The sequence below is a fragment of the Phoenix dactylifera genome, chromosome 1, assembly GCF_051530095.1.
Source record: "Phoenix dactylifera cultivar Ajwa chromosome 1, Ajwa_hap1_PhDact_Kaust_v1.1, whole genome shotgun sequence".
NCBI classification, from domain to species: Eukaryota; Viridiplantae; Streptophyta; class Magnoliopsida; order Arecales; family Arecaceae; genus Phoenix; species Phoenix dactylifera.
Genome location: NC_143190.1, coordinates 52,803,525 through 52,827,217, shown reverse-complemented (window position 1 = coordinate 52,827,217; position 23,693 = coordinate 52,803,525). Strand labels below are relative to the sequence as shown.

The 23,693-nt window shown below is 44.4% G+C and overlaps 3 protein-coding genes across 4 annotated transcripts; 2 read left to right on the top strand and 1 right to left on the bottom strand.

Annotated features, from left to right (window-relative positions):
• The first annotated feature begins 1,541 nt into the window (after positions 1-1,541).
• On the top strand, positions 1,542-7,566 carry LOC103724324 (bifunctional riboflavin kinase/FMN phosphatase-like). 2 transcript variants are annotated; one of them, XM_039125512.3, is made up of 10 exons: positions 1,542-1,758; positions 1,848-2,034; positions 2,937-3,067; positions 3,713-3,782; positions 3,880-3,945; positions 5,103-5,257; positions 5,334-5,432; positions 5,569-5,708; positions 6,313-6,402; positions 7,397-7,566. In XM_039125512.3, exons 1-10 carry the CDS (start codon positions 1,698-1,700, stop codon positions 7,421-7,423), a joined length of 1,026 nt encoding a protein of 341 aa, XP_038981440.3. In that variant the 5' UTR covers positions 1,542-1,697; the 3' UTR covers positions 7,424-7,566. The 2 variants fall into 2 exon arrangements, with proteins under 2 accessions (XP_038981440.3, XP_008813770.4); XM_008815548.5 differs by lacking the exon at positions 7,397-7,566 and adding an exon at positions 6,891-7,361.
• Positions 7,567-12,959: 5,393 nt separating this feature from the next.
• Positions 12,960-13,553, bottom strand: LOC148715387 (uncharacterized). The gene has a single exon (XM_088709931.2). The coding sequence runs from the start codon at positions 13,551-13,553 to the stop codon at positions 12,960-12,962; it is 594 nt and encodes a 197-aa protein (XP_088566057.2).
• A 7,897-nt stretch (positions 13,554-21,450) lies between these two features.
• LOC149768747 (uncharacterized) lies at positions 21,451-23,322 on the top strand. Its single transcript, XM_089925472.1, has 2 exons — positions 21,451-22,563; positions 22,658-23,322. Exons 1-2 carry the CDS (start codon positions 21,897-21,899, stop codon positions 23,320-23,322), a joined length of 1,332 nt encoding a protein of 443 aa, XP_089781598.1. The 5' UTR covers positions 21,451-21,896.
• The last annotated feature ends 371 nt before the right edge of the window (positions 23,323-23,693 follow it).

Genomic DNA, 23,693 nt, shown 5'->3' with positions numbered 1-23,693 from the left:
CACGCTACCTGGGTACCTCCGCGAGAACTATAAATAGTCCCATTAGGTAATGCCTAAGGACTTTTTGGCTGGACCACCTAAAATCTACTCTAACTTCATTATCGGAGGGGCCTCACCAGAACTCCACCGATGAGGCTTTGTGCAAGTCCGTCAGCGTGCAGGAAGCAATTTCCTTCTCCATCCCGTCCGGCAGCTCCCTCTGACTCCTCCGGCATGGTCACCCTCAGGCTGAATTTGAACCACAACATATTTGTTCTTCAAGAACTGCGAAGTCTATCTTATCTAGTGGATTTCAGCTTGCTCGTTTGCTTTATATTGGTGAAAAGAGGCTTAGATTTAAAGAAAAATGCTTGGATTTAGAGAAACAAGCTTCAGTTTGGATATGTGAGAGAAAAAGGGATTCAAATCGAGTGAAAATAAGCTCTAGATCTTTTTCTAAAGATAAATTTGCATCCTGTCAAACCACAACCAGGTAATACATAGCATGGCGGAAGCTGACCTCAGGTGGATTAAGTGCTAATTTTTAAATTACAGATGGGAGCATTGATGGATAATCTATAATCATTTCTATTTTTATTTTAACATGGTATCAGAGCAGAGGTTCTGAGTTCGAACTTTATTTCCACACTCTTTAATCCTATTATTAAAAAATTTTACATATTAGGCTCACCCATTAAAAAAAAAGTTCGGCCCACGTGTGAGAGAGAATGTAAGAAAATATAAAATATATAAATAAATCTACCTCATTCTATCCGTTTAAGTTTTTGGGACAAGTGGTGATTTTAACATTAATCTATAATTATTTCTATTTTTATTTCTAAAAAATAATAATTTTTTACTATTTCAGAGACAAATTGCAGTCGCCAAGAATGATGGCCTCATCCTTGATGCTTGCTTCGACTGCATGATGGCATGAGTTTCTTGGGTGAAAAGCCATCCAATAGCCTCATATTATGCCATTGGAGCCTCACTCTCAAGTGGACCAATTCTAAGATCCCAAGAACATGGCATCACAACCATTCCAGAACACAAGGAATATTAGAGTGCGCATTCGTTGATGCAATCTCCTTGATAAGCATATCCAAGGGATACTACCACCATTTATTAAAGAAAAACTCAAGCACTGAACCCAACCAAAGAATTCAGTTCCCCTGAGTATGGCAATGATCTCATGGATTCAAAAAATCAAAACATTTCAAACAATTTAATTAAACACAAATGTATCAATTCCATTTGATCTCAAATATGAATAACCAATAATTTTAAAAATAATAGAAAAGAATATCCTTTTGTTCCTTTTAAAAGCATCAGATACCGCACCTTGTTGCCGTTGCGCAGGTAAGACGGAATCCGTACATAAATTAGGGGACCGGGTTGTATCTTTCGAGCAAAAGAAGGATTCACCTTCCTTCGCGCAAATCAACCGTTAGATCGCGCAATAGTGGCTTTGAGATCTGTGCAGACTGTGAATGGTAGGTTCGGAGTGCTTTGAGATCTGTGCGGACCGCGAAAGATACAACCCGTCATTCCATTCCATCCCTGAGGACTCCGATCCCCCACGGCTCTCCGAATCGATTCCCATTCCCTCCTCCTTTTCTCCATCCTCTCCCTCTTAAATCCCCGCCACCACCTTCTCTTCTTCGCCACCTCCCATCTCCTTTCTCTGCCTCCCTCTTCGCTTCTTCTACGCTCTCTCGATGGAGAAAGATCGGCTTTTGGCCGTCATTTTGGATTTGGACGGCACCCTTTTGGACACTGGTCTCTGATTTCTTGTCTCGTTTTGTCCTCTCCCCCCCTCCCCCTGTGTGTGGGTTATCGGTTTTTAATGCAATTTTTCTTCCATGTAGAAAGAGCAACAAAGAATGTTCTGAAGGAGTTCCTGGCCAGGTATGGAAAGGTCCCCGATGCGGAGAAGGAGGAGAGGAGGCTGGGACAGATGCAGAAGGAGGCGGCTGCTGCCATTGTGAAGGATTATGACCTCCCACTGACTGCCGATGAATTCTCGGAGGCGATCATGCCAATGTATCAGGAAAAGTGAGGTCTTCCTTTTGAGAAAAAAAAGCTAGATTGATGCATCCTTCTATTTGTTAGATTCTAATTCATATTTATCATGCGATTAGATATGAGGGCTTAACATTATTTAGAGTCAAGCATTTAATCATCTGGCATGAACTATAGCTAGCGAGTACTGCTACATTCTTTCAGGCCACATGATGTGACTAACTCTTCTGAAAATTTTGGATTTGCTTGGCCTGACCTGCTCCATTTGCATTGCTAAGTGAGCCTGACCAGAATTGTGGGTAACAGAGACAACATGCCTAGTTTTGATTTTATGTGTCGCTTGGATTCCGCCCTTCATAGTATAAATTACTATGAAATTGTAGTAGTAGAGCTTTCATGTTAAAGAGATCTTGATTGTATTTTTATCGAGGATAGATTAATTTTCTGAAGGGACATAGGAACTCTATGCAAACTTTGTGGTAACAAGTCTTTGTGGTGCGAATTCGCTTAATGGGTTGAAGTTCAACATATGCACCTTTGAAAAGGTCTTCTCCATTTATCTTTCTATGCCAATAAATAAGCGTATGGGTAGAATATGACCACATTCACTTGGAGTATCATCAATTCATGACTTCATAAGCTGCACTGTGACCTAGCAGATTGTGTTTTTAATATTTGTTCGAATGGCCCTTTATTAGACCTTTTATTACAAGTCTTGATAATATACACTTGTTGGTGGAATAGTTGAGAGGGTTTCTGGGCAATTAGCAGTCCACGAACTTGAATGATATTTCTTATTAAGCCATTGGATGGAAAATCACAAAGGCAAGGTCGATTTAATAGCACAATATATTAGTTTAGAAGTGCCAAAGTGTGTATTATAGTTGAATGAAGGAATTGTAAAGGGCTGAATCTGTGTGATTCCATTTCTCTAGGTTGCCACAAGCAAAAGCACTTCCAGGTGTTAATCGCCTCATTAGACATCTTCACAAGCATGGAGTTCCTTTGGCACTTGCTTCAAATTCCATCAGGAGACATATAGAGACAAAAATTTCGCACCAGCAAGGTTATCACTTTCCCTTGAATTTTTTATGAACTTTATATTCTTCTGTAACATTTTTGATTTTCTTGCCTTAGACAAAGATTCTTGTTCAGGATTCTGGCTTAAAAATTTTATGTATTAGTATGTACTCGACAGCTCCCCCCTCCCCCTTCACATGCTTGAACTGCTAGTAGGTTTTCCAAGGTAGTTGGACGACACATTCTTGGAATATTTTTCTGCGAAAGCTTAGACTTGCCTTTGGCTTTACCATCTTTAACATATTCCTATGGCTGCGGCATGGAGATAAGAAAACCCATACACTTTGCATAAATTCTGTACAGCTTAACCTGTGCCTTCTTGCCAAAGCATCACAAGAAATGCAGCTTATTTATATTTTAGTTAGCATAATATCATGTTGTTTTATGTCAACCCTACACTTTGCATAAATTCTGTACAGCCTAAATTGTGCCTTCTTGCAGAAAAATGTCACAAGAACTGCAGCATATTTATATTTTAGTTAGCATAACATGCTGTCTTATGTCAACATGCTGTAGATAGCTCCAGGGAAAATGATATCTTGATGTGCAAGTTTTTTTATGTGATATATTAGCCTGCGGTTCATCAATTGTGTATGCATATTTTCATTTGCTATCAGAAACATTGATACAGGTTGGAAGGAATCCTTTTCTGTCATACTTGGTGGAGATGATGTTAAACATGGAAAACCTTCTCCTGACATGTGAGTGTTTTCGCTAAAGGATATAACATGCCTCATTTCTTGGCTTGAATTGTTTTTGCATTAGGATTAACTGTTGCTGTCCTACATCTGTTTTCAGATTCCTAGAGGCAGCAAAAAGACTTGGCATAGATTCATCAGCCTGTCTAGTGATTGAGGATTCCCCGTGAGTAGAACTGGATATTTGTTAGTTGGGTGTTGGAAACGTTGCATGATTAGTTTTTATACAGCATTACCGGATAATATTTTAGTAATTTTAGCCACATACAATTGATCACCAGAATGTGATCCTTCATTTGATATTTCCATATAGATACCATTACTCATCAATGAAAGTTGCTCTCTTAAATAATATGAATGTTTTGGACATAGTCAAGACAAGTTTCCAGTAAGAGTTTGGTTTTAAACATCCATTATTTCATAAGCCGGCATTGCTGACTTATATGTAGTAGCTAACAAGGGCATTTGCTTGTTCACAAGAAGTGTTAAAAACAAATATTAGACATAGTTCGGATGTTGCATAGATATTCTGCCTAGATGATTAAACATTAAAAAATTACTTAAGGAAATGTAATATTCATCAAAAAAAATTTTAAAAGAATTTTTTTAGTGGATTTCTGGCGTGTTACTTGAATAATTAATTCTGCAGCCTCAAAAATTTATAGAATAATGCTGTATCTGTTGAAAATTCATGTAGTTTATGGAGGCAATAGAATTCAGAAAAAAGCTAGAAGATCTAATTCTCTCATGTTACTTGAATCATTCTGCAGCCTCAAAAAATTATAGAATAAAGCCATATGTGTTGAAAATTCATGTAGTTTATAGAGGCAATAGAATTCAGCAGAAGGCTAGAAGATCTAATTCTCTCCATGTACGATCATTGATGAGTACATTTCAAAATTTCTTACAATGAAATTTCTTTCTTACTCGAGTATAAGTTGACATCAACAATGCTACCTCCCAAATATACCCCATAAGCAGCAAAAGTAGGTGGCAGCCCTTATTTTGTGGCGAATGCAAGTGGTTCACAATGGCAAAAGTTTGCTGGGAAAACTGATATAGCATGTGGAAGGTAGCATGACTAGTGGCTAATTAAGAAAACCTGCAAGTCACATGATAAAAGCTGCAGGGCGATCAATAATCCCATAAAATCTGATCTGAAATATTTACCAGGCTAGCATGTTGCACACTGCTAGATTAAAGTTCCTGCCTTGCATTGTTACCTTAATTTATCAAGAGGAGCTATTAACTATATCCTTATTTTCGACATATCATGCATGTCGGCATCTATTTCTTGGAAGTAAATCAGGTTGTTTCATATAGGGTTGGTGTGAGAGCTGCAAAGGCTTCTGGAGCGAAGGTAGTGGCTGTTCCATCTCTCCAATGTCAGGATGAACGTTATTCAATTGCAAATTGTGTGCTTCATTCACTTTTAGAGTTTCAGCCTGAGTTATGGGGCCTTCCAGCGTTTGAAGACTGTATAATTCTATTTCATTCTCATTTCATATTTCCTGTGGTTACATTCTATCATTAAAGCATGCTGTTATGGTGCAGGGGTTCAAAATGCATTGCCAATTGAACCATTGTATGCTAAAGATCTGCTAGGTGAGCTATTTCCTCATGATGGCTTTGCTGTTGCTAAAATAACTGAAGGTCAGTAAACTTCCCGATTTAATGTTTCATCTGATATTGTGCATCTATTGGGGCATTGTAGTATTGATTGTTATTTGATCAATGCATAGTTATTGCTTCTAGGTTTCACTTGACATTTTATTCTGTAAACAAACAGATAATGCTTCATATGAATTTGTTCCTGATCAAGTATGCGGAGTCTTCTTTGGTTGGGCCAAACTTGAAATACATGGAATCTTTAAGGTTGTGGTGAGCATTGGATGGGACATTTCCTTGGGCACTGTTAAAAGAGTAACTGTGAGTATCTTATAATTGATTTCTGATCAGTTATCAAAAGTTAGATTGTATATTCTGGTTTAAGACAACAGTTTGCTTTATTGGATAAATTTATAAAGCAAATTTCATCTAACATTTTCTTGTTATTTCACGAAGAAAGGGAATCAACTTGTTACCTCTTATTATCTGCATGTGTTTTCCTTAAATGGTGACTGCTGAACTTTCAACTGATAATGGCATTTCCTGTTTTTAGGAAGCATACAATGGTTGTTGTCAAAACTTCTTCCTCCTGAGTCTTACAGTACATTCTGTGAATTCTGTTATGCCTAAGTACTTTGAATCTTGAGAGACTGGAAGATTCCTTTGCCAAGATTTCTTCTCCATGTCCTCTCATATATCAGCTCGATTTTTTCATTGAAACTTTACATGTAGTTTTCCTTTTGTTTTTGTGAGTCACCTGAGTATGCATTGGATGTCTAGTTATAAATCTTAGATTGGCGACACATGCTTATAGTGGCCTCTAAAATGACTATTTCTGAAACATCAGAAGACAGAAATTCTCTCTCAAGGTGGATATTAAATTTTATTAGTTGCTCGGTCCCAATTGGTATTTTTCCTCCTGCAGGAACTACGGCTCATCAGCCATATCAACAGCTACACAAAGGAACGATTGCACCTGCTGTTTGTTGGATACATCCGGAAGCTGCGAAATGAGGTACTAAAGTATTAGGAAACATTTTGAAAGAAGAGCAGCTAGCCATAATTATTAGGAAACATTATTGTTGGCTATAGTTGTTTAAATGTAAACTAAATTTAACAAGCCTTTCTCCCATCAATTTGGTATTAGTAGATTGTTTCATGTCCAAGACAAAGTCCTTAGAAATTGCAGGTGTTTTGGATGTTTCTCAACCTCCTCCATCCTGGTCTTACTTGGTCTCCCCTTCCCTTTGGCCCTCTTGTTTGTGAGAATCGAGAACCCCTTCTGCAACTGTCTGCAATTTTCATTGCACATCTCAGTATCATACTAAACAATATTTTTCACTTAATACTTTGTCATGCAACTCCTAGTTGTTTCCCTTGCCCATTCTAACTCTACCTTCCTAGCGAGAAGAAAAGAACTAAAATTCATACTCATTTACTACTAATTTACTTATCAAATCTAATATATGCCTGCTAGTATGATCAGAACTTTTGTTCTTGCAGCAATATATATTAGAGGCTTTAAAATTATCTGAAGAAGATGTGATTGTTGCAAGAGATGCATTGGATCTTCCAAGTTTCTCTCACCAAGTGAGCAGCCCTCTCTTTGCAGAAGCAATCCTTGAAGAGGAATCATAATTTGCGGAGAGAAGATAGCTTGGGATCAAATCTCATTCACAGTTTTCACTGAAACAATTGTATCTTAGCTTTCATGTCTCAAAAAAGAAAAGTATTTTGGCTTTCAAGCATGGATAGGAAGGCAACTATGCTTTGTGTGAAGTTTAGGTGCTTCTCCTTCTGCAAAATTCAGTATGCATACTTCAAGAATAGGTGTGATCAAATTGTTGCAGGACTCTTCTGCACCTGAATAGTTCTCAGACTTGTTAGATCATACTTCAATTCAAAAAACTGACTTTGTCTCTATTGATAGCCACATCTTTGATTTTTATAGTAAGGAAGTATGGTTTTCTATCACTGCCTTGTAATCAACAGTTTCTGAGCACTCGCAGGGGGGTTACTGCCAGAACCTATTCTGAGCAATGTTACTGAGACTTGAGAAAAGGAGTTATTTCATATGCGGAGCCCATACATGGAGCAAAAGACAATGCAGAAAGGTGGTAGTTCCTCTGCAAGAGGAATCCTTTTCTTCGGCACATAAGGTTTCTGAGGCGATGTTCTGTGTTGCATAAAAGTTCCCATTCTGTTATTTCTAGAATAGCTGTGTGATGACTGGAAATCATTTCATATATGTTATTTTTAGAATAGCGGTGCAATGACTGGTAATCAATTCATGTAAGTAATCAAAGTTTCTAAGCCAATGCTTGGGGAAACTGCCCTCAAGGTTCAACAGAGATCCTCCTCTTGACAGCACAGGGATGTCACTACTAGGCTGCAGCTCTATTTGCAAGTGTGAGTTATGATATTTTTTTGATTATTACAATGGTTTTGAGGCAGGGTAATGGCATTATGGAAGCCCCTTGCTCGATTGGATTACTGTAGTTCCATCAGCTTATTTGTGAAGAGTAAGTGCAAGTTCAGCCTTCTGTATTGTGATCTGCAATTGCCTGGTCCTGGAAATGGGATTTTTTGCCTTCAAAGATCGCAACTTTTTTTTTTTAAAAAAAATTTTAATGTGAGAAGTACACCAAAGCTACCTCATTCTCCAACAACCAAGCATACCTCATTCTCCAAAGCCATGTCAAATAAATTTGCTTTTATTACTGAATTTATGCCACTTTGTTACTAGGTCGCCACTTAGATCTTGTTATTTGATTGAATAGCTGACTTAGTTGAATTTGGATCTTGTCTTATAACATTAATAAAGAACGTTGAACTGAGTGGTTGTGTTCAAGATAATTGAGAGATGTAGAGAGGCAACCAGATGCCAACTTATATATAAACCTCACCATAGGAGCAAATCGATGATAATCTACACGCAACACTAGCAATGAACAATTGCTATTGAGGGAGAAAAACATCTTTCGCGTCTACAAACTAAAGCAGATGATATCTTATTTTTCTATAAAAAAGAGGTCATTAACCTAGTTATGATCCCAGCAATCTGGGATGAAATGGAGACAAAACCTTTAATCTTTGGTATAAATAAAAAAGGTCTTTTATTTATTTTTCTATAAAAAAAGGTCATTAATATTAGTTATGATCAAATACTTGGAATCTTTTTATTCAAAGTGCTGTCCTGAGATTTGAACCCATGCTCCATTGCACTTGTTAGCCAAAACCTTTTAACCATTGCATTGAGTAATGATCCCTAGATATTAATCTAGGGACAATATCACCTAATGGTATATCCATAATTTTTAACCTTTTCACCGCCAATATATGGGTTTCTTACACAAACCAAAGCTAGAATCAAGTAAAAACAATCTATTGGTCCTAAGGAATAAAAGGATTGACCGAAAACAATGCATCTGCCGACAGAAGAAGCATGCAGTTCTACAATTTTCAGCAGAAGGGCATGGCATGCCAAAAGGCATATCTAATGTACTTCCAAGAAATTCTTCTCCAAAAGAGGATGTTAAGATCCAAAAAGTGATCTTGCCATTTGGCCAACAGCCTGTAAGATTCTTGCTCTTGCACTTCAGCGAACCTATGCCACTACTCCCATACCTTAAAGCAAATCTAAGTGACCAAAGATAGGCACCTCTGCATTTGCTTTCGCTTGAAATGGATCCTCCGACAAGACTATCACTGATTCATATAATCATATCACCATTCGTTCTATGCTTTCTAATGTGACATGTTTCCATCCACAATTCCACATTAACCAATTATTCTTATAACAACTTAGGACCTCACCCAAAAAAGCTAGTTAGAAGTTATTTTTTTTTTATTCCTTAGTCCTATATAAATACTCAAGATCTCCTCGGCAAATAACCGATATCGGACTAAACACACGACCATACAGATCCTCACATACTCTTCCCATTCAAGCCCTGACGTTCTCGTTAGGCTAAGGGTTCAAATCCATTCAAATCTAATCATAAGTACCACGATCGACCTATGGTCAGCCTCCATAAAATCGTACTGCAGTGTTTCCTTGTCCACATAGGTTATAGGCCGAATTCGCTCTGATACTATTTGTAACAACTCCGGACCTTATCCAAAAAAACTTGCTGAAAGTTATTTTTTTGGGTTTCTTAGTTATATATAAGTACGCAAGATCTTTTTGGCGAATAACTGATGTGGGTCTAAACACATGATCGTATGGGTCCTCACAATTCTAATGATGCAAAGTTCTTTTTGCCCATCCTGTCCATCTCTCTACTTCTTGTTATCATGCATACCAGGAATAGCCCAATATTAGAAAAGATGAAATATTCCATTCCTTTATATAAGATTGCTTTCTTTTGTCCACTACAGAGTCACCAAACGCAGGCTTTTTTTCTTCTTCTGAAGACGGGCATTTCATACAATATGGGTACGAATACACCCAATAGAGTCAGAAAACAAAAGGCCCCAAAGTGTTCCGGGCTGCTCACTCTTCCCAGACCATAGGGTACCTCCTGAGTGACTCGCAACATATGCCGCCACCCAATCGGCCGCCCCATTGGCCTCACGATATACATGCATGGCGTGGAATGTAACCTCCCTCGCCATATCCCAAATGTCACGGAGCAGAGGGTGAACTCCTCCATAGCTGCACGAGCCCTTTCGGACCCAGCTGATCACAGTAGCAGAATCTCCCTCTAGCAGGACAGAACTCGTCTGAAGCACTCGCCGCACATAATACATACCCATCCAGGCCGCTCGCAGCTCTGCCCCAGGAACCGAGGTGTCAAAAATCTGACAGCCCCCTGCCACCACCACACCAGAGCTCGGCCCCCTGATAACGAATCCAACCCCTCCTCTCCTACCTCCATCCAAGACTGAGCCATCAAAATTGACCTTGAGGAAACTCAAGGGTGGGGGCTCCCAGGTAAAAAATACCCTATGTAGAGCTGCCGAAGCAGTATGGGGGCCCCAGATGTCCCGAGCTGTCAAAGGTCTATGGGCTAAATCTACATGTATAATCTCTGCTGCCTGAGCTCTAGCCCGCTCCATCACAAACCGCGGTGATGGGCTACCCTCGCCAAATATACTGGCGTTCCTGGCCAGCCATATCTGATAAGCTGTACAAGACGCCCGAATAGCCATGCTGCGCATCTGAGGAATGCCAGCCCATCGCTGAACCATCTCCAAAAAACAGTCTCTCCGGCTCCAAGCATCCTCCGGAATCCCAGTCAGCCTCCAAGCATCCCGCGCCCGATTGCACTGGAAGAGGACATGATCCACCGACTCGTCCACCCCACAATCCGTGCATAGAGGGGGAAGGCTCACTCCTCGTCTGCTCAGCACTGAACACGTCGGCAAACACTCCCAAGCCACCTTCCAGAGGAAGAGAGCAGCCCTCTGGTGTAGCCCAACCCTCCACACTCAGCCACAGTCTAAGCCCGACACTGACTCCCGCTGAATAACTCGGGAAACATCACCGACCCCAACACTCGCTCTGCAAGTAGTACTCCAAACCCTAACATCCGGACCTACAGAATCCGGAATGGGAAGTGCCCGAACCCGCTCTGCCAAATGCTCTCCAAACAGCTGGTCTAGTCTGTCACCATCCCACTCCGCCGCCCTCGGCCTGAGAAGGTCAGAAACCTGGAGTCCCTCTGCCCCCGAACCACTAAACATCGTCGGCCATAGTCTCAATGGGAGCGCATCCACCCACGAGTCCTCAGTCACATCAATACTCCGTCCATCGCCAATCAACCATCTAGAATGAGCCAAGGCCATCGGCAAATATCTCCCAATCTCTCGCCACATAAAGGAACATCTGCGGCCCCCTACCGCCTGTGCAGTGAATCCCGCACGACCGTATCTAGCTGTCATGATCTGGCTCCAAAAACCATGCGGCTCCAAAACAACCTGTACTGCTCGTCGTGCCAGTAGAGCCTCGCGCCGCGCCTGGAGTGACTGCACCCCTAAGCCACCCTCCCGCAGAGACAAGCATACTCTCTTCCAGGCCATCAGATGTACTCCGCGACCTCCCCCACGAGAATCCCACAAAAACCTCCTCATGAGCCTCTCAATCCCCTCCAGTACCGTCTTCGGCACAACAGTGTGTGCCATCAAATAAATAGGCATAGAACATAGAACTGACCTGATCAGCGTCAATCTGCCCATCATAAAGAGTGAGGACGCTCTCCAACCCTCGAGTCTGGTCCGCACCCTCTCCACCGAGATAGAGCACTCCGCCACCCGCAACCTCCTCCCTGTAAGGGGGACCCCCAGGTAAACCAGGCCCCCCTCCTCCTCCTGCATCCCCAGAATCGCCCTAACCTTCCGTCGCACCCTCCGCTCCGTGCTCGGACTGAAATGTATGGCTGATTTTTGGAGATTGACTCTCTGCCCAGACATCTCACAGTACTCTGTCAAAACCCTCCGAAGGGCTCTCGCATCAGTCTCTCTCGCCCTGGTGAGCAAGAGGCAGTCATCTGCAAACATTAGATGAGAAATGGGAGCGCCGGGGGCTGGACTATAGGCGACCAACTCCCGGTTCCCACAAGCAGTATGCAAGGCACGAGAGAGTATATCAGAACAAATAATAAATAGATACGAAGATAGAGAACATCCCTGACGAAGACCCATAGTAGCTCGAAAGGACGGCGATGGTGTGCCATTGATCAAAATGGAAAAACTGGGCCTCTGCACACATCCCAAAATTCAGTCAATCCAAATCTGGTGGAACCCAAAGCTCTCCAGCGCCCGCCAAAGAAAATCCCACCGTATCCGGTCGTAGGCACGCTCCATGTCCAACTTCACTGCCATCAAGCATCGCCTCCTCGAGGCTCGCACTAGGTCCCCCATCATCTCCTGAGCTAGCAAAATGTTATCAGAAATACTCCTCCCTCCCACAAAAGCTTCCTGCTCCTGACTCATGATCCTCAGTAGCATATCTTTCATCCTCTCCACCATGATCCTCGCGACCACCTTGTACATAGTAGTGCATAAACTAATGGGTCTATAATGACTCGACTCTGAAGCATCCGGATGCTTCGGTATCAATGTTATAAAGATGGCCTTCCACTCATTCGTCATCACCGACCGACTAAAATAAAGCTGTACTGCCTCCACCACTCCCCTCTGAATGATGTACCAATACCTCCGAAAGAAGAAGTGTGGGAATCCGTCCGGCCCTGGGGCCTTATCCTCAGCCAGACTCCATACCGCCTCCTTTACCTCCATCTCTGACACGGGCCGAATCAAAGCTGCATTTTCAGTCTCCTCAATACTAACCCCCGACCTGGGGAGCTGACCTGTAACATGTGATCCATCATCCTCCATCCACCTCGATCTGAAGAACTCCACTAACACCTGTCTCACTGCAGCATCCTCCTCCACCCGCTGACCTGCCCCAACCCGCAAGGAGCGAATCATGTTCCTCTACCTTCTAATGACTGTCGACCGGTGGAAGAAGCTGGTGTTCCGGTCACCATCTTTAACCCACTGTACTCTGGATTTCTATCTCCAAAAGATCTCCTGCTGGCGAAGCAAGGAATGATGGGTAGCTCGAGATCACCGTAAGTCTGCCATATCTGCCACCGTAAGCTCCTCTCCCCGATCCTCCCGCCCCTGGAAATCCACTATCTGGGCCTCTACCGCCTCTAATCTCCGAAAAACATTGCCGACGACCTCACGGTTCCATCGATGAAGGCGCCGCTTGGTAAGCTCCAGCCGATGCGACACCCTCTGCATAACATCACCCCGTACTGGCATACCCCAGGCCTCCCTGACCACATCCCAAGACTGGGGGTATGACAACCATAGCTTCTCAAAGCGGAAAGGGCTACGATGTGTGGACCCCGACACTGTGGAGATCAAAAGAGGGCAATGATCCGATGCAATCCAAGCTACATGACTAACCTGATAGGATGGAAAACGTTGAACCCAGTCTAGAGAAGCAAGTGCCCTATCAATCCGCTCCCACACTCTAGCCTGCCCAAGCTGATTGTTGCACCAAGTGAATCGAGATCCAGAGAAGCCAAGGTCCACCAGTCCATTCCTCTCCAAAACCTCCCGAAACTCTCTTTTGTCCACAGACTCTGAGTAGGCTCTGCCTCCTCTCTTATCACTGGGGCTTAAGATACAGTTAAAATCACCTACCACCATAGTCGGCACTCGCTGGGTCAATAGACTCGTCAGCTCGTCCCAAAATACTCTCCTAGTCCGGTAGTCAGTGCTGGCATAAACTCCACACAAAACCTAAGAAGGATTATGTGGTTCCGAAATTACCATCACAACCTGCTCAGAACAATTGCAGATGATATCTACGGAAGCTATCCCCCGCCTCCATAACACTAGGATGCCCCCAGACAAGCTCCGAGACTCAACTGCATACGATTCCCAATCAACTGCCAAGCGCCGCTGCACTCGACGCAACCCATCTTCCGATACTCGGGTTTCACAAAGAAAACAGATATCCGGGCCATGAAGCTGAATCAATCTCTTAAATGACGACAAGAAGGACGGCTTGGCTGCCCCCCTACAATTCCAAGCGAGTATCTTCATTCAAACATTAAGAAGAATTTTGGCCCACTCTCACTGGGCTAATCACTGCGTGTACAGAGATCACTCCTTCCCCTGATGCCGAAACATCCCCTTGGATCGCAGCTCTCAACAGATCCACCACCTTCCCATGGTCCAAGATCGGAGAAGAAGATCCCTGTCCCGAACCAGACGACAGGCCCCTCCTTTGAAGGAAAAATTTCCTTCAAGTTGTCCGATAAAATCGAACGCCAGGCATGAAAAATCAGTTTTAAAGTTTTTTTTATTTTATTTATAACAATTATAAATATATTAAATTTAACTTTTATGTAAAATTACCTCAAGCCCGCAGCGGAAGTTGGTCAAGGTAATCTGGATCTGGATCCGGATCTAGATCCCTGAAAGTAGCTCTGCGAGGCCTGGATCTGCAAGCCCTCTACTTCGCACGCACGTCAAACTTCGCAAGAAGGTTGGATGATGTTTTTACTCGTGCAAAACAATCTTTTGTAAAAAAGGACCCTTGGAAGAAAAGAAATCCAGAAAAAGGACCTTCCCTTTTCTCTTTCTTTCTTTCTTCTCTTTCTTTCTTTCTTCGGTTTCTTTTCTCCCGTTTCTTCACAGCACGCCTAAGCCACAGATGCCCGTCTCTTGATCCTGATCACAGAGGGAATGGAAGGGAGGAGAGGACACCGGATCTGGGCCGAACTCCAAACCACCAGAGAGAAAGGACTCCTTCCTCTCTCTTCTTCTTCTTCTCCACAGAATCAAATCTCCTTCTCTGTCTGACAATTTCTTCTCAAGAAAATTCTCTTCCTCTCCATCTTCAAGAGGATACGGTGGCCTACAAATAGGCCAACACTGAGAGGAGTTAAGAGGCGTTATTGGCCAAGCATTAAAGAATTCATTCATGATGAATTTCATAACGTTTGTTTCAAAACAAACGGTTGAAAAAAAACTAGTGAATCCATGAAAACGTGCCTGATTTCGAAAATCTAAATGAACCGAAATGTAGCCGGTTCAAAACCGAACATTCCGGTCCAGACGGCAAGCCGAACGGAGTCCGGATGGTGGCACGGCGTGGCGTTGAACCAAGGACGGAGAAGACTCTGTTTTTGCTCCCAGGCGTTTCCTTTCCATCGCGGCTCACAAGCATCTCTTAAGGGTCCATGAGCTTAAGGGTCCATGAGTCCACAGGAGTTTAAAACAAGTCAGCCGTTCACCATTCAAATGGGATTAGCCAAATAGGAAATGGGTTAGCCCATTTTGTAATAAAGCAAGCTTATTTGGTTCTAAACCAAATTGACAGCCCATTTGAATGATTTTTGATCCGAAAAAATTCCACATGAGTCCGACTCATGAGAGATACAATTAGGTCCAGTTTCGGCTCGATCCAAGTCCGACTTAGATCAGAACAAATACGAAATTAAATCCCAATTAAATCATGATCGAGCCCAATTACACTAATTTAGACTCAATTAAATCCAATCTCAACAATTGAGTCCTGATCAAGTTCAATTACATTAATTGAAACTTGATTGACCCGAAATACAGACTTAATTAGTTGTTCATCTATGAAATTTAGCATGTACCTCATGTTCAGTGCTAGCTGAACATAGACAGAACCAAATTCCAAATGACCCACAATTTAATTCTTAATTAAATTGGGTCAAGACCTTCTTACTTAGTTTGACTAATGTGCGTGACTCCGATAGGTTCGAACACTAAGCCGGTAGTACATGGACTACTCCATGCACTAATCGAGGTGACCATCTAGCAATGATACCCGACGTCCGGATAGGTCGAATATGCAAAGCAACATTCAAGAACCTAGACGTATGGTTGTTGCATAATTCATCCCTATGACCATCGATGCTCAAGATGACCTCAGAGTGGACTGTCGACCTCTGGGTCCGGTCATCCATAGTGTATTTCAAATAATCAAATCAAGTGACCTATCACTTGGTTTATCCTGGCCAAGGTTTTACTGAATTGAAATACAATGAGACATCAACTCCTAAAATCTGGAGCGGTCAATCCCATCTTGACTCATACACAGACTTCGCGAGTACTTGACTGCACCCAGCATCCTTCTGATCCCTGAATTAGAAATTCAGGTCATCCAGTGCCTAAGTACAGTGAGTTGCTTGCAAGTCACCGTGACAATCTCAGGTCTATGAGGTACTTATGTCCACACGCTTTGCGAGCTAACTCCCGACAGTGGAGTGCTACGCAGGTGAGTCACTGTTCAGTGATGATGTACTCCTACATCTCACCTGTATGCCATACAGTGTCTCCACACTCCTTGGTTTAAGAGGACAACCAACTAAATGACACACAACGACCTATACTTGATATAGCTATCGTCCAATTGACAGCTCATCATTTGGTCGCGAACTGGTTTAAGGACTAAATGATAAAACCTCTTTTATCCACTAAATTAGTCCTAAGGACTTCATCACAATACACAGGAGTTCAATTTGAAGATGTAACACTTGTGATGAATAGAAAATTGCCAGAATAAATTTTTATTCATTTTAATAAAATATATACATAATCTAATTTCTTACAATTAAAAATTGGCTTTGGGACACAATTTCCAACAACTCCCACTTGGACTAAAGCCAATTTGTACAGTATCTTATACCCATCTTCGATTTGTGATAATCGAACTCCTTTACAGAAAGGGCTTTAGTGAATGGGTCAGCTAGGTTCTCCTTTCCATCGATCTTCTGAAGATTGACGTCACCTCGTTCCACAATCTCTCGTACAAGGTGGTAGCGACGCAGAATGTGCTTGGTTCTATGGTGAGACTTTGGCTCCTTTGCTTGTGCAATGGCTCCAGTATTGTCACAATACAAAAGAACTGGACCATTGATTGAGGGAGCAACACCAAGTTGATTTACAAACTTCTTGATCCAAACAGCTTCCTTTGCCGCATCTGATGCAGCAACATACTCTGCTTCGCATACGGAATCGGCTACTGAATGCTGCTTGGAACTTTTCCAGCAGACTGCTCCTCCATTCAGGGTAAACACAAATCCTGACATACTCTTACTGTCATCATGGTCTGACTGAAAACTAGAGTCTGTAAACCCCACAAGTTTTAAGTCAGATTCTCCATAGATTAACCATTGGTCCTTAGTATTTCTTAAATACTTAAGAATGGTTTTCACCACCTTCCAATGGTTCTCACCCGGATCAGACTGATACCTACTCGCTACTGCTAGTGAGTAAGCAACATCCGGTCTTGTACATGTCATGGCGTATATGATAGAACCTATTGCAGAAGCATATGGGATTCTACTCATACACTCTCTCTCTTCGAAAGTTGTCGGACAATCTTTCTTAGAGAGAGAAATTCCTTGGCCTATCGGAAGATAGCCCTTCTTGGAATTCTCCATGTTGAACCGCTTCAACATAGTGTCGATGTACGTGAATTGGGACAATCCAAGCAACCTCTTAGATCTATCTCTATAGATTTTCATCCCTAGGATGTAGGATGCTTCTCCCAGATCCTTCATGGAGAACTGTGATGACAGCCAGAGTTTCACATTTTGTAATGCAGGAATGTCATTCCCAATTAAGAGAATGTCATCCACATACAACACAAGAAATGTGATCACTGAACCGTTAACCCACTTGTAGACACAAGGTTCTTCTTCGTTCTTAACGAAGCCATATGTTTTGATAGTTTTATCGAAACGTATGTTCCAACTTCGAGAAGCTTGCTTAAGTCCATAAATAGACTTTTGTAGCTTGCATACTTTGGACTCGTCTATGGATGTGAAACCCTCAGGTTGTATCATATACACCTCTTCTTCCAGCTCTCCATTTAGAAAAGCTGTTTTCACATCCATTTGCCAGATTTCATAATCCATATATGCTGCTATAGCTAGCATGATCCGAATAGATTTTAGCATTGCCACAGGAAAAAAAGTCTCGTCATAATCGATACTATAACGTTGACGATACCCCTTGACAACCAGACGGGCTTTATATGTCTCCACCTTTCCGTCTGCGCCTCTCTTTCTTTTGAAGATCCATTTGCACCCTATGGGTTTTATCCCTTCGGGTGGATCAACTAGTGTCCATACACTATTGATTTCCATGGATTTCATTTCAGATCTCATGGCATTAAGCCATAACTCAGAGTCGGACCTTTGCATAGCATCCATATAGGTAATCGGATCCTCATTGTTCTCATCAAGCTCAATAGGATCTGCATCTTGGACCAAGAAACCGTAGTATCTGTCCACTTGACGCGGTACTCTACTTGATCGCCTTAATGGTGCTTCTACATTGGGCTCCGGGTTTGATCTAATCGAATCCGGTTCTGTCGGTTCAGTAGTTTGTGTTAAATCTTCCATCTGCTGAGCTTCATTAAGTTCAACCTTAGAGGCAACAATTCCTTCACTAAGGAATTCTTTTTCCAAAAAGGTTGCCTTAAGTCCTACGAACACCTTTTGTTCATTAGGAAGGTAGAAGTAATAACCCCTAGTTTCCTTGGGGTACCCTACAAAATAACACTTATCGGATCTAGGACCAAGTTTGTCAGTTTGAGAACGTTTAACATAAGCCGGACATCCCCAAACCCTAAGATATGAAAGTATCGGCTTACGCCCAGTCCATATCTCATATGGAGTCTTCTCAACAAACTTACTTGGAATCTTATTTAGTATTATACACGCAGACTCTAAAGCATAACCACAAAAAGATACAGGCAGACTAGTAAACCCCATCATGGATCGAACCATGTCTAACAGAGTTCGATTCCTCCTTCCGGATACACCATTGTGCTGAGGTGTTCCTGGAGGGGTCCATTGTGAGAGAATCCCATTCTCCTCTAGATAAGTCAAGAAATCACCGAAAAGGTATTCTCTTCCTCGGTCTGACCAAAGGATCTTAATACTCTTTCCAGTCTATTTTTCTACTTCATTACGAAATTGTTTGAACATTTTAAATGATTCCGACTTATGCTTCATCAGATAGATATACCCATACCTGGATAGGTCATCTGTGAAGGTTATGAAGTAGGCATAACCACCTTTGGCACTTACGTTCATAGGTCCACATACATCAGTATGTATGAGGCCAAGAACATCGCTGGCTCGTTCACCCTTTCCAGAAAAAGGTGACTTGGTCATCTTACCCAGAAGACAGGATTCACAAGTTGGCAATGATTCACAATCATTGATTTCTAAAATGCCCTGTTGGGCTAACCTGTTTATCCTGTTTTTATTTATGTGACCTAACCGGCAATGCCACAAATAGGCTTCATTGACATTATCTAACTTAGGGCGTTTATTAGAGGTGTACATTACATTCACCGGCAGTGATAGAGTATAAATGCCATATTTCAATTGTCCACGAAAAATTTTAATACCATTCAAAATGATATCACAAAAATTTTCTTTTATTGATAAACAATAACCATTTTTGGCCAAAAGGCCTACAGAGATGACATTCATTAAAAATGTTGGACAATAATGACAATCATCTAATATGACTACTCTAGATTCAAAAACAAGCTGAATGACTCCTAAAGCTAGGACTGGAACTGATCTTCCATCTCCAACGTTCAGGAATCTCTCGTCATTCTTGAATCTTCTACTAACTTGAAGTCCCTGCAACGAATTGCAAATATTAATTGGACTTCCGGTATCCAATACCCAAGTGGTAGAATCATAAATTGAAAAATTACAAGGTGTTATCATATAATTACCTTGTGCAGCAACTGTTTGCTGCTTTTTCTTCTTAGGCCTGTTTGGATCAAGGGACGCTATGTAAGCCGGACAGTTCCGCTTCCAATGACCTATCTTCTTACAGAAGAAGCACTCTGCCTTGCTCTTATCGGCTTTACGCTTTTTAGTCTGGCTGGGCTTAGAGACCCCAGCACGAGCTTTCTGCACCTTCTTCTTCTTTCCTTTCTTAAAGGAAGAAAGTCCTGCAGAAGTCCCACCTACCACATTCACCGACTCCTTTTTGAGTTGGTGATCCTTTTCATAGGTCTGCAGTAAACCTAGCAAACCATGATAGGATACTTCAGGTTTAGTCATTCTATAATGACTAAGGAAGGTCAGGCAGGACTTGGGAAGTGAATTCAAAATGACATCCTTGCCCAATTGCTCGTGCAAAGGAAAGCCAAGTTTACTTAGGCGATCGATTTGTTCGACCATGTACAATACATGATCGGTGACCGATGCCCCTTCCCTCATGCGGGCATTGAATATAGAGCAGGAGGTCTTATGTCGTTCCACATCATCAGGTGTGCCGAAAGACTCCTTCAACATTTGAAGGATTTCCACTGGCTGCGCTTCCTCGAATTTACGACTAAACTCATCATTCATCGAGGCCCTCATGATGCAACGCACTGTAGTGCGATCGTTGAGCCACTTCTGATAAGCGTCTCTGATTGCACGTGGTGCATTGGCTGCAGGTTCCTCAGGTGCAGGATCCGATATCACATACAGGATCCGCTCATGCTCTAATACTATTTTCATCTTTCGATACCAGCTATCGAAGTTAGGTCCATTAAGCTTATCATTGTCTAATAGTGTTCGGAGGGACAATGAGTTAGCCATATCTGAAAAATAAAGGAAAAACCCAACTAATCAGTATATGATTTATTTAATCCTAAAGACTTGGACTTTAGTCTAAAGTTTTCTCCCACTATTTTAATCAAATTAATAGCTGTTGCTGGTGGTCCAAACCGAGAACGATTGACACGACGGTGTGAACGGGGTTCCGCCTGAGTTGTCTTGGTTGGTGCTGGTTGCGCTCCACCTTCCGCCAAGGAACCTGCAAACAAGCCTTGCACCACCACCAGGGTGGTGATGGCCCTCCGACGGTCAAGTCAGAGGAGATTGGAGGAGGAGAGATGATAATCACAAGTGGGAGAGAGTGCTCTGGGAGGTATTGCTTACCACCCCCCCTTCTCCCCCCAGCCGCATATATCCCTGGCTGGGAGGTCTCTCAGGGGGGTTTGTCGTCGTGGGGCACGATAGAATGGCCACTGACATGGCCGTTACGGGGCGTCGTGGAGCAGCGCCGGGTACGGTCATGGCAGGGCGTAGTGGAGCTCCGCTTTGTACGGTCGATACAGGAGATCGTGGGCAGCATCGGGTACAGCCGTTGCAGGGAGTAGTGGAGCAGGAGGCCGCGGCGTGCCTCTGGAGAATAGCCTGTCGTTATCAAAAGATCTCCGATTCGGGGTCGGAGTGCTGGATCATAGGGCAGCCGACCCGGGGTCGGGCTGCGGAGCCGAGGAGGTCCGACTCGGGGTCGGAGTGCTGGATCATAGGGCAGCCGACCCGGGGTCGGGCTGCGGAGCCGAGGAGGTCCGACTCGGGGTCGGAGTGCTGGATCATAGGGCAGCTGTAGCTTTCCTGGATACGCGTGCCGATCACGTGGGGCATGGCGGCTCAATTCCCCCATAACAGTAGCCCCCCACTTCCGAGCCTGGAACCAGAAGGGGAACAGGTGAAGGGAGTGATGTTTCGAGATTGCCGCCATCCTTCGGAGAGGCGCGCGCGCTTCAAGCTTCCCGCCTTCTTTATGGCGTATGGCGGTTGCTGCTGACCTGGCAACCTGAGGATTTCGGCGGACATCCTTCCTTAATGGTGTCGATTCGCCTTTGGGGTGCGAGCGACCCTTCGGCGGCCAGGCGTCTTCTGGCGTCATCGAGGTGTCACTTGCCCTTTCGCCTATTTAATCGGGGGCCCTCCCCCGTCCGTCTTCTTCTTTACGGACATTTTCGAGTTTCTCCTTTGCGCTACCATTGTTGCCGCCGAAACGTTCGCTTGCTTTTCCTTTGACGCTCTCGGAGCCGTTCTTCCTCCTCTTCAAGTGAGTTTCCCACTCTTCTACTTTGAGCTCTTCATACTTTTTCTTTTTGTACTAGTGCACCCCAGTCGTTCCGGCCTTTCCCTCCTTCTTGACCCCGTCCTGACCGTAGATTGGCCATTAGGGATGGGCGAAGTGGGAGCAGATAGCATCAAGTCAAAACTGGTCGCCGAGGACTTAGACGGATTTGTGGCTCGGTACCACCTTCCCGAGGCCTGCAATGTCACGCTCCCAGGGCCTGAGGAGAGGATGTCTCATCCTCCCCGAGGGAAGATCGCCATCAATGAGGGCATCCTCCAAGCCGGGTTCCGCTTTCCCCCTTCAGACCTAGTCTTACAGGTGCTCCGGGGTTTAGGAATGGCACCGACGCAACTGGTGCCGAACTCGTGGCGTGCTCTGACGGTCTTCCAGGTTCTCTGTCGCTTGCATGCGATTCCCGCCACCTTGAACGTTTTCTGGGAGCTCTACGGCCTGAGCGGCCACCCCCAGGACAAAGGGTGGTGGTGCTTCGCAGTGCGGCGAGGGTGCGGCCTTGTCAAGGAGGGTCCTACCTCCATTCACCACTGGAAGGAGCGCTTCTTTTTCGTTGATGCAGACCCCTCCTGGGAAATCAGGGCAATCTGGGGGACGCCGGCGAAGTCCCCAATTGGCCTGTCGAAGTTGTCGAGGGAGGAATCCGAGGGCGTCGCCGCCTTGAAGGGGTTGGTCGCCGAGGGCCAGCTTCCCCCGGTGGGCCGCCTCATTTCTGAGGATACCTTGGTGAACGTCGGTTTGAGCTCGGTCCCCACCGACCGTGAGTCCGCCATCGTTTCTTTAGCTCTTTTCTTCTCTTTCGTTCCTTCTTCCTTTCGGTTTCTCAGTCCCTGACCATCCCGTCCTTCTTGCAGAGGTCGACGACGTCATGCGGTCGGTGAAGTCGAAGGCTGTTGGTAGGGCGTCCCTGCTGGAAGCAGTCCGGAGGAGGAAACGAGCTCTTCCGAGCGGGGCCCCACCGGCGAAGAAGTCCCGTAAGGAGATACCTCCGATGCCGACCGACGAGTCCGGGCCCACCGGTCAGGGAGATGTCGTGGGCACCGACCGGCAGCTGACGCTGTATCAGCCCTCCGGTGGTAAGGTTGCCGCTACTCCGGAGGTGCCACCTGAGCCTGCTCAAGACGGACGGGTCGGACGTGATCGGTCCCCAACCCGGCCTTCGACTCGGTCGGCTCCTGATGACTCGAGGAGGGACGCGCCGAGGCCCCGGCCGAGCGGGACCCTATCAATTCCTGGGGCGACCCCCGCCCCGAGCGCGATCAGTCGGACTCTTCCCCAGGCGATGGATAAGGGTAAGGCTGCAGAACCACCATCCGGCTCCGGGGAGAAATCGGGGTCTGCCTTCACTACCGATGGCGCCCGAAATCTCATCGAAACAGTGTTGCTGGAGAAGGACCGTCGGCGGGTCCGGGAGTTGGATGTCTCTGACGTTGGGGCCGCCAGCTGCGTCTGTCTCATGTCGGTGAGTGTTCTTCTGGCCGTCTTTCACCATTTATTGGCTCTGTTGTTCTCCGCCTGACTCCCTTATTTTTCCTATTTCTTAGCTCGCCCAGTACATGATCCGTCTGGAGGAGTGCTACAAGGAACAGGCGGGGCTTTTGGCGAAGGCCGAGGACCGGCTGAAAGCAATGGAAGAGGGAGGCCGGGCTGCGGCAGGCAGGACGACCGGGGACCTCGAGGCGAGGCTCCGGGAGGCCGAAGAGCGGGCACTCGGCTTCGCCGCCCTGGAGGAGCAACTGTCAGAGGCTCGGGAGCAACTCAAAGCCGCCTCGGGCCTCGAAAGCAGGGTCAAGAAGGCGGAGGAACGGGCTGAAAAGCAATCCCGGAAGATCGCGGACTATCGAGAGCGGTGGGAGAAGGCCCAGTGGTCTGCCGACAACGCCTGCGACC